Source organism: Phyllostomus discolor, chromosome 8 (genome assembly GCF_004126475.2).
Source record: "Phyllostomus discolor isolate MPI-MPIP mPhyDis1 chromosome 8, mPhyDis1.pri.v3, whole genome shotgun sequence".
Lineage (NCBI taxonomy): Eukaryota > Metazoa > Chordata > Mammalia > Chiroptera > Phyllostomidae > Phyllostomus > Phyllostomus discolor.
In genome coordinates, this window is record NC_040910.2 from 49,511,829 (window position 1) to 49,522,624 (window position 10,796).

At 50.4% G+C, this 10,796-nt stretch overlaps 1 protein-coding gene across 4 annotated transcripts in view; it reads left to right on the plus strand.

The window, feature by feature from the left end:
• The window catches only part of GATAD2A (GATA zinc finger domain containing 2A), a 104,944-nt gene extending 95,594 nt beyond the window's left edge, over nt 1-9,350 (plus strand). For 3 of the 4 annotated variants that reach the window (XM_028519142.2, XM_036032644.1, XM_036032645.1), the window contains 7 exons: nt 120-251; nt 404-571; nt 2,319-2,598; nt 3,843-4,141; nt 4,820-4,894; nt 5,170-5,365; nt 7,539-9,350. In XM_028519142.2, the coding sequence (XP_028374943.1) occupies nt 120-251; nt 404-571; nt 2,319-2,598; nt 3,843-4,141; nt 4,820-4,894; nt 5,170-5,365; nt 7,539-7,669 (1,281 nt within the window). In that variant the 3' untranslated portion in view covers nt 7,670-9,350. The remainder of the gene's footprint in view (nt 1-119; nt 252-403; nt 572-2,318; nt 2,599-3,842; nt 4,142-4,819; nt 4,895-5,169; nt 5,366-7,538) is intronic. The other variant, XM_036032646.1, reaches the window with a different exon arrangement.
• The last annotated feature ends 1,446 nt before the right edge of the window (nt 9,351-10,796 follow it).

Here is a 10,796-nt window from a genome sequence, read left to right on the forward strand (position 1 = left end):
TATGTTTCTTTTATTACCCTGTTCTGTTTTTGTTAACAAGTATGTGGATTTACAGAAATAGCAAAACCTGTTTGTTTTTAAAAAGCTGTGTAAGATCTGGGGGTTGTTATCGTTGACAGACCTCTTCAACTCGAATGCCTGGTAGTGTCATCCCACCACCCCTGGTCCGTGGTGGGCAGCAGGTGTCCTCGAAGCTGGGACCGCAGGCGAGCTCACAGGTTGTCATGCCTCCACTCGTCAGGGGAGCCCAGGTGAGCGGGGTATACCCTTGGGGCAGGAGTATGCCCAAACAACTGTCTACCTTGCAAGAATGATCATTTCTAGTTCTCAAGCTGGGATCCCATTCCTTCCCTATACCTCCGTCCATTGTCCCTCATTGTCTTGTCCCCACCCCACCCCACAGCAAATTCACAACATCAGACAACATTCCAGCACGGGGCCACCGCCGCTCCTCCTGGCCCCTCGGGCATCTGTGCCCAATGTGCAAATTCAGGGGCAGAGGATCATCCAGCAGGGCCTTATCCGTGTCGCCAATGTCCCCAACACCAGTCTGCTCGTCAACATCCCACAGGTGAGGGCCATGCTGTGCCAACATGGGGGGTGTACCATGCAGCTACCACTGAAAGGGCCCATGGTTCTGGGGCACAGTGGGGTGGTGCAATGTGACCTACCTGTGCTCTCAGAGCCAGGTGAGGGCTTGGACACCCCTTGTGGTTTGTACTTGAGCTCCTTCAAGCAGGAGTCCCATCTTCAGATTTGCCATATGGCAGAGATGGAAAGTTGCTGATGGTGAAGGGTACAGACCTGAGCAGAGACGTGGAGAGTCTGAGCAGTTGTAGGAGGCAGGTTTGGGGGGATAAAAGAGCCCAGGAAAGGTGTCTGATGGGCCTGGAGATGGCTGGGGGGGGGCACCAGGGCCTCCCCTTCCCCCTGTAGGCACAAGCATGTAAAGAGCATGTGTCTGCAAATGTCCTCAGCCCCAGCATATCTGTTCACATCCACAAGTCCCTTCAGCTTTGGATAGAGCCTCCAAGATGAGGTGGGCCTGTCTCTACCCAACAGAACTGGGAAGATGGGACTGGGAACCAGCAATCTGGAAGCAAAGCTTCACTGATAAAATTGCTGAGCCAGCTTCTCTGCTTCCTTTTGGTCAGGTTCAAGTGTAGTCTTGCCACCACATAGGGATGTCCTGGCAGAACAAAAGTTTGACCTATGCAGGCAGTTCATTTACCACATAAACCTTGATCACATCCCTCCGGCGTGACCCTGTTCCTAGCTTAGCATGCTAGGAGGATGGAAAGCAGGCCAGCAGCAGTGGAGCTGGGGGAGGTTCTGCTCCCAGTGGGGTGGGGAACCCAAAGGGGTTCAGGGAGGAACTGGTCAGTCAGTAGGAGATTGGCCAGGCCAAGGTGCTACGATGGCATCCTCCATGTTGGGGAGCCTCTTTGTCTCAAAGATCCTCTGTGGGCGCAGGGGTCCTGGGAGAGCATGGGAGCATCCTGGGCTTTCTGAGCCCTGTGATACATTATAGGCAAGTTACCAAGTGTGTGCATTTTCTTGGGGATGATAGCAGCTTTTCTCAGATTTCTAAACGGTTCCTCAGTTGTACGATGTTAAGGGCACTGATGTGGTTAGCTCCAGGTTTTGGGGAGAGCACTTGACAGTTGGGGGTGAGTGGGCTGGAACAAGGTGACGATGGAGCATTGGCCACTGGGATTCAGACAAAGACAATAAAGTAGTACAGGAATAATAGCAAGGGGTGAGGGGTGAGTGCAGGAGCTGCTTTGTTCTACAACCCTGATGAAGGCACATGACTAAACCATTAGCGTCTCCTGATGTGCACACACACAGGTGCTCACAAGGGAAATGCCACAGATGCTATTTGAGCCACCATTGTACCCCTGTGAGGACGGAGGCCACCACACCTGTGTTGAGAGAAAGCTCAGGCCATAGAGATAGGACAGTGGCAGTATTGTCTAGGTTGGTGCTGGGGAACCATCGACAAGGTTATGTCGTGGTGATGGCTTGCTTCAGGGGTGTCCTCCTGGCAAAATACAGCAAATTACAGATTCTAAATATGTGTGGTTTATTAGATGTCAATCAGCTAAGCCTCAAGTGTGTGAAATATTAGTCATCTCATAGGGTATATGTTTTAATGCTACTCTGCTGCTCACAGCTTTCAGGCAGCTTGGAATTTCTCAAGGACTCATTAGTTTAGTGCAGCTAATGTTTCTGACTTGGGCTGTGGGTGCAGTGGTAGGGCCTGCCTCAGAGCTGGGCACTCCCAGCACCCTGACCTGGTTGTTATTTCCCAAAAGCCCTCCCCAGCCTCACTGAAAGGAACGACAGCCACCTCTGCTCAGGGCAACTCCACCCCCACCAGCGTGACCTCTGTGGTCACATCTGGTGATTCTCCAGCCAGTCGGCAGGCGGCTGCCAAGCTTGCACTGCGTAAACAGCTGGAGAAGACGCTGCTTGAAATCCCCCCGCCCAAGCCCCCTGCCCCGGAGATGAACTTCTTGCCCAGTGCCGCCAACAACGAATTCATCTACCTGGTCGGCCTGGAGGAAGTGGTACAGAACCTACTGGAGACACAGGGTGAGTGGGCCCTGGGCTAGGGCTGTTTCCATCTCTTGCCACTAAAGTTTCTGTTAGATACATTTTTTTTTTCAATATATAGCACATGTCTGGGTGCCTACAATGTACCCAGAAGTGTCTTAAAGGTTGGAGATTATGAATGGTGTTTCATTATCAGCTCTGCTTGCTCTGAGGTTTAGTAGCTTCTTAAACACATTGCAGGCACCTTTCCTACTAGTGTCTCCTGAGAGCCAGGCCCCGATGAGGTCCAGGGGTCTCCATATGTGTGGGCCAGGGGACAAACAGCAGCACTGTGATGTGGGTGTGCCATGTGGCAGGTGGGCAGTGAGGAGGAATGCCTGCAGGAGATGTTACATGACAGGTTTTGCTTTCAGACAGAAAGTCATCACAGAGGTGGTACTTTGAGTGTTCAGAGCCCCTAAGATGGGAGAGGGATACCTACACCTGAACCAGACTCAATAAATCACCCTTCTTGGAAGCAGGTTGGAAAGCGCACCTGCATGTCAGGAGGTTTCAGGAATAAAAGGACATAAACAGGATAGTGATCAAAAACAATATTAGAAATGGTGGTGAAGGCCATGTTGTCTCTTAGGGAGCCTTCACCAGACACTGAACTGGGGACACTTGTACCCTGTGATGGACCTGGTAGTGACATTAATTGAGCAGCCAGCTTGAACCCTCTTCCTGTGTGATCTTGTCAGCTTCTCAGTGCTGAGGAGGAGGCATAGTTACAACTGGTCTGGGGGAACATGGGAGGGGCTAACAGGCTCCACCTGTCAGGTTGCCTTAAGGGACCACAGAGAGGGTTCAGGCTCTGATTCGGCCTGAATGTGTCTGAGTCCTTTTGGTATTTCCTTTATGATGAAGTTATATTATTGGCAAAAGAGCTGTTGCAAGGCCAGTATAGGAAGGATGGGCACAAGGCGGAGTCAGGACAAGATGCATCCCCATCTTGCTCTATGGGTGGGCAAGGCGATTGGGGGGACCCAAGTTGGTGGCACAAATGTTCTTGAGAATTTATACCAAAGATGCTTGACCCACAGGGTTTCTAAAGCTTTGGCCAGAAAATCTTCCCTGAGGCCTGGCCCAGTGTATGCACACAGTTGGCATCAACTTTAGTTTTCTGATAACCACTGGGCCATGTGGTTGAGGATACTGCTCGTGCTCTATCCTGCATCCCGGGTGGTGGGGGCTCTAATGTTGTTTTGTTTCTTTAATGTGCACCCACCCACCTCCCCCTACAGCAGGCAGGATTTCAGCTGCCGTCGTGCTGTCCCGGGAGCCCTACATGTGTGCACAGTGCAAGACAGACTTCACGTGCCGCTGGCGGGAGGAGAAGGGTGGTGCCATCATGTGTGAGAACTGCATGGCGTCCAACCAGAAGAAAGCGCTCAAGGTGGAGCACACAAGCAGGCTGAAGGCTGCCTTCGTGAAGGCACTGCAGCAGGAACAAGAGATTGAGCAGCGCCTTCTGCAGCAGGGCCCTGCTCCTGTGCAGGCCAAAGCTGAGCCCACCACTGCCCCGCACCCTGCTCTGAAGCAGGTGAGTGCTTGTCTGGAAGCCAGAGCTGTGACCTGGAGGCCTGGGAGCTGGACTGGGGCCTTGCCCTCCAGAACAGGTGTCTGTTCCCTGGCAGGGAAGTTGTCCCTAGCAGGCACAATGTTCTGGCATTCAGTCCCACAATCGGCAAGCATCTGCCTGATTGTTAACTGTGTCTAAATTGCATTTAATGGTGGTGTTTGGTGGTGAAAATACTAATTTGCAGTTTCTTTAGATTTTGTAGCTTTCACGCTCAGTGCCGGCTGACAAGTACTTCTTGTCTTTAAGGACTTTTCTGAAAGCCACATTGAGATACAAAAGAGGCGTTTGGAAGAACTATTCTAGCTAAATTAAGGAGAGAAGGAAGTTTGAAATCAAGTTTTTTTTGTTTTTGTTTTTGTTTTTTTGGCTGCTTTTTTTAATGCTCTGCTTTCCCACCCCTGTAGATCCAAAGCTCCCTGTTGGCAGTTTTTTGTATCTTTGGAAGTCATTTGTAACTCACTAATGACCACATCTTCTCAAGGTCTCTGCGTAGTGGGAGGCCACACTGCCCTCAGGAAACGACCTGTCCTGTGGGGATTAGGATTCGTGTGGCCACAGCTGCTGCCCTTTGGTCACTCTAGGTCACCCTGGGCTGGCCTGTGGATGGTGCTGACCTTGATTTCAACCCCATTTGTGTAGGTCATAAAACCCCGGCGTAAGTTGGCGTTCCGCTCAGGAGAGGCCCGCGACTGGAGTAACGGGGCTGTGCTACAGGTCAGAACTGCAGTGCTGGGAGTCCCCTGCACCGTGCCACCAACCAGCCCTCACGCCCCAGACTGTGACCACGTCAGCTGCCTGTGTCTGTCTGTTTCTCTCTCCCTCTTTCCTTCCCCTGTCCCCTCGGTGTAACCTGGTCTCCTGATTTTGGACTTTAGGGACCCCGTGTGGGTGGGAAGAGGTCAGCCACAGCAAGGAATGGCTGCACTGAGCATCTCACCCTCTGCCCTTCCCTTCCCCACATGAGCCGTTGCATCCTCTCTCCACTGTAGGCCTCCAGCCAGCTGTCCCGGGGCTCAGCCACAGCACCCCGAGGTGTCCTGCACACGTTCAGCCAGTCACCCAAACTGCAGAACGCAGCTTCAGCCACAGCCCTCGTCAGCAGGACTGGCAGACATTCCGAGAGAGCTGTTAGTTCTGGCAAGGGCAGTGCCACCTCCAACTGGAAGAAGGCACCCCTCAGTACAGGTGGGTAGCCCCTCAGGGGCTCTAAGTGGGGATCTTGCTGGGGTTGGGTCCATTCTTTTCTTATTTTAAACAAAGACACGCATGTACACAGGGTGAAGGGAGGTGGCACAAAGGGCCCTGGACCCCCAGATCTGCTCCCTGAGAGCGGCTGCCTCAAACTCTTTAGCTAGATCTCTTCTGTTCGCTAAATAGGATGCACTGATCAAGTGGCAGCCCTGGATAGATACTAACTGCTCTCACTGTCTCCATACTCTGTACCTAAACTCGCAGCCCTGGACACGAAATGTCGGACAGACCCAATTCAGGCAGCTACCCTATCATCTGGTAGACTCCTGTCAGCACAGATAATCATCCTACCCTCCTTCCTGCCATAGGGCACACCTGTTTTTACTGTTAGCTTATGCCTTTCCTGCTGTACTATTTCTCGCTCACCTATACAGTGTCCTTTATTCCCTGATCTGTAGGCCACACTCTCTTACCCCTTCTTCTGGCTTGAACAGGTCAGGAGGTGCAAAGTACAGAAGAGAATAAGAATGCAGGGTGGGGAGGAGGGGGGACCCTGTCACGGGAGCTGAGATTTTAACTGAGGTGAGCCACAAAGGCCTCTGAGGAGACATTTGAGGAATGGTCCAGAGCATGTGGAGACGTTCAGGTAGGTATTTTTCGATCCTCCACAGCCCCACCATCCTGGGTCATCCTGTTTTTATTTTTTAAATTTCTTATTTATGTGCTAACATTAGAAGAAAATTCACTATTTCTTGTGTCTGTCAAAAATGGGAAAGTGAAATGTAGGCACAAAAGGCTGAGTGAAGGAGATGGGTGAGAGTGCTTGATTGTAGGAGTTGAGCTCATGCTGTGCCCCTATAGGAAGAAGCAGCTCCATCATAGAGAGACCCTAGTCAGACCTGGGAAGGCAGGGCTGTTAGTGCAACTGAAATACAGGAACCCACTGTACATGCAGCTGATCATGGGGTAGAGAGATGCTCAAGTCTCACAGTCTCCCACAGGAGAAGAGCTTAGGAGAAGAAAGACATTCATCCAACTGTAGAAGAGTTGGGGCCTCCTGCCCTCCTTAAAGCTGGGAACACATCAGGCAAAGACAATTTTGCTCAGCATGTATAAGATACAACTGAAAACTCACGGGCTGGTTAGAAATTCTTTTTATGGTAAATTTGAAAGTATATGAAATAAGTAGAAAAGTCAAGTATGAGTATATGCATATGTACACTGTGTTAGCAACCACGTGAGAACTATGTGTGCACTTAAGGGTAATGTTTGAACGGGAATATGAAGGGGTAGTTGCTGAAGTAAAGTGTCAGGGCTTAGAAGCCACTTTCCCAGGAGAGTCTGCCATAGCTCCTGGTTTACCTGGGTTTTTAGGTGGTGGTTTGGAGGAAACTGGGATTTAGTTGGCAGTGCTGCTTTGAACATGCAGGGAGGACTCCTTAGTGCATTTGACCTCAGAGCCTTTGTTCCATAGAGTATGTTAACCTCCTCCAAAAATACTCTTGGGGTATACATTTATTTTGGGAGGGCTCTGCTACAGCTGGGGATCCAGAGCAGTCCTTACACCAGGCCAGACAAAAACTGAGGTGCACTGGTGTGTGTGGGCCAGTTTTTCATTTTCCAATTATAAAAGTGATGCTAGTGCACCCTGGCTGGTGTGGCTCAGTGTATTGAGTGCAGGCCTGCAAACCGAAGGGTGGCCGATTTGGTTCCCAGTCAGGGCACATGCCTGGGTTGCCAGCTAGGTCCCCAGTGGGGGGCGCACAAGAGGCAACCACACATTGATGTTTCTCTCCCCTCTTCTCTCTAAAAATAAAATCCTTTAAAAAAGCGATGCTGGTTCATTGGGGAAATTGAGGGACTGTAAAAAGGGAAGATGGTGGCAGTGGCTAGTACTTTCTACCTCAGGAGAACAAATGCAGCACTTAGGGGCCTTCCTTAGTCATCTCTTCTCGTGTCACATGTGTAAGTAAGTTTTCTACAAAGGGATTATGCTGTGGTTGCCATTCAGCGTTTCTTTGAATGGTCTAACGAGAGACTGTTACCATCTCGTTTTAAGTTCTCTTAGCTCTAGGCTGGGAGTTTTGAGGCCCATGCTTGGTGGGCCCTGTGTCCTCCTGAGCCTACCCCTGAGTGGGGCTTAGTCTATTGCTCTGTTCTGTTGCAGGTGGGGCCCTTGCATTTGTCAGCCCAAGCTTGGCGGTGCATAAGACCTCCTCGTCCGTGGACCGTCAGCGGGAGTACCTCCTGGACATGATCCCACCACGCTCCATCCCCCAGTCGGCCACGTGGAAATAGTGCGAGCCGGCCCAGTGGAGAACAGGCTCCCTCCTCCTTCCCACCTGGCCTGCCACCCTCTGCTCGATGGGGAAGACACACTGCTCCCCAAGAGAGCGAACAAGCGTCTGCCACACTGTGGTAGCAAGAGCTCTGTTCTTGGTTGCAAAGTCTTGTCGTGGCTGGAGGGCTGCTTCACAGGTGGACGAGGATTATCATTACTGGGGGACCTTTCCCGTGGGCTTCCCTCCTTTCTTTGCCTTTAGTTTGCCCAACACCAGCAGAAAATCGGACCTCGGGGGCTGGTTCTGCTCCTGCCCTCTCCTTCAGCCCCCTCAGGGCACATGGGCGGCCTGGACACTGTGACACACTCGGGCACGACCGGAGCCTGGGGCTTCTGAAGTTGAGCGAACCGTTCTGTTTTGTTTTTGCTTTTTCCCATCTTAGCCTCCCAATCTTTGCCTTCCTTCATGGCAATCTCTAGGTTGACATTTTTTTTTTTAATCACCTCATGATGATGGAGTTTAAAGTAAACCATGCAGACCCAGGGGTTCCTGCCGAGCACAGCTCCCATGCCCCAGAAGATGGGCCACTGACTGACCAGCCCTCATTCGCTCCAGTGGAAGGCCTGTGCTGCTGCTCGTCCCAGAGACCCCCCAACCTCCCACATTTAGCAAAAGAACAAACTGCAACCCAGACCCAGCCAAAGAGCCTGGGATGCTGGAAGCCACGCTGCTGCCCTCGGAGAAGGGAGGAGAGAAATGGCAGCAACATACAGAGCCTGAGCAGGAAGTTGGAGGGGCGGGCTATTGTGTGTTTTTGTTGTTGTGGTTTATTTTATTAAATTTTTCCTTTTCTTTTCCTTCTTATTTTGATGGACAACATCCTAAGCTGCCCTGGCCTGTACTCCCATCAGGTGTGTCAGGCGGGGAGGTGCCCCTGCCCCCACAGACTTCAGGGTTTCCATTTGGGTCTAGTTTAGAACCTTCCCTTCAAGGAGGGCCATGCTGCCAGCGTCCCACCTTCAGGTTTTCTTTTTAACCCTCTTTAGAGTCCACAGAGATGTCTTACAAAGGATCAGGTCTGCTCTTTGTTGTGTTTCATTTTGGTTTCTCCCACTCCTTAAAAATCATTTCCATGAGGAAAGGCAGATGTCATGTGCATGCTGCACATGAAACCAAGGCCACGCACGTGAGGGCATCCCATGTGTGTGTACATGCGAGTATTGATGTGGAGATGGGTACACCGCTCCCCACTTCAGCCCCTGCCCTGGTTTTCCTGTCCATGCAGTTAGGGACTTAATTTAAAATCCTTATTTTGTAGGGCTGCCTTCTTCAAACACACTGCTTCAACATTCTAATAAAGGCTCATTTAACCCCCTCTCATGTTGTATGAATATCAGTGTTTAGAAAGCATTTTTGACATTCGGTAGAAGACCTAGTTTTGGAAAGCTTTCTTTTTCTGTAGGACCCTAAATTTCTCATTGATTTTTGTTTTTAGTAGATGGGCTGAAGGATGGGAGGGCAGGGAAGGGTGGCTTTCATTACAAGATCCAGGGATTTTGGGGGAAAGAGGGAAATTAACATTCAGGAGTGAAGGGGAAAGGTGTGTTTATACACCAAAAACTCAAAGAGTATGTAAGCATTTCTATTCCTTGCATTTTTCTGTGTGCCTGGTAAATAAATACCTGTCTTATACTACCCTGAGCTGCTATCCCTCTCTGTTCAGTTACGTGGGCCAGTCTCTACAAATCCTCCAACAAGGAGCACTAGGCTGGTCACTCCTGGCAAACAGACCTCAGTTCTGTGCAGTAATGGGATCAGGTGTCTGGGCCAAGGTCTCTTTTTGCACTGGAGGGTTGTGCCAGGATTGTTACACTCCCAGATGGGTTGACTGGGTCTGTGACTCAAGGGCATATGTTGGTCCCCAGCGCCATCAGAACCTGGCTCATCACACGCTTAGGAACCACATGTCATCTCAGCCCACCTGGCCATACCCCCTTGGGTGGACAGGACAGCTGCTCCCTGGCTTTGCCTTCTCCAGCTGAATACTCGGGCACATTCCCATCAGAGAGTACCTACTGTGGTGGAAATGTAGCTTTTTTTAAAAGGGGAGCAAGTATGTGAGAGGCTTTAATCTTTAGTTCAATTCTGTTTTAAACTCCTACCTCCCTTTTTCTTCAGTTTCCCAAGTTGCAGTGTAACGACTACAATAAATCCCAAATGGGTGGTTACGTGATTAAGTTTAAGGTCTTTGCCTCTTTTTTTTTTTCAGATTTTATGTATTTTTAGAAAGAGGGAAAGGGAGGGAGGGAAACATCTTAATGTGTGGCTGCTTCTTACATGCTCCCTACTGGGGACCTGGCCTGCAACCCAGCATTGTGCCCTCACTGGGAATCAAACCAGGGACCCTTTGGTTTGCAGGCTGGTGCCTCAATCCACTGAGCCACACGAGCCAGGGCTTTATTTTGCCATGTTAATACACACTTTTTTGTCCCAACTTTTTTAAGAGAGAGGGAAAGGGAGATTAACATCGATGTAGCAGAGCTACATCAATCGGTTGCCTCACATGCACATCCCCTATTGGAGACCTGGCCCACAACCCAGGAACGTGCCCTGAATGGGAATCAAACTGGCAATCTGTCAGTTCACAGGCTGCACTCAATCCACTGAGCCATACCAGCCATTGTCCAAAGTTTTGAGGGAAAAATAAAGATGTGCATTATACATGGGTATAATGATTACATGCCATGGCTATATAATACCATGTATAATGGTGCACAAAACTTCGGATGCGGATTTTGCCCAGCAAAGTTTGATAAATACCTCTCTGGATGTGGAGTTTGAACATAACTAGGAAAGGATGTCAATGGTAAGAGTGTTCCAGCAGCAAAGTTCACTCCCTCAATATCTGCCACAGCACTGGGGTCCTGGTCTTGGGAGCATCAACCTGAGGAGTTGTGGTTTCCAGAAGCAGTGAGAATGTGGGAGGCCTCAGGCCCAAATGGTGATGGTAATAGTTTCTAGTTTGTGACACAAACCCAACAGTGACTGGAAACTAAAACGTCAACTGCCCCGTGGACTGGAGTGTGGGGCCTCACAAAGCTTATTCCCAGTTTTGATGAGGGAGCAGGTTTGAAGCACTGAGC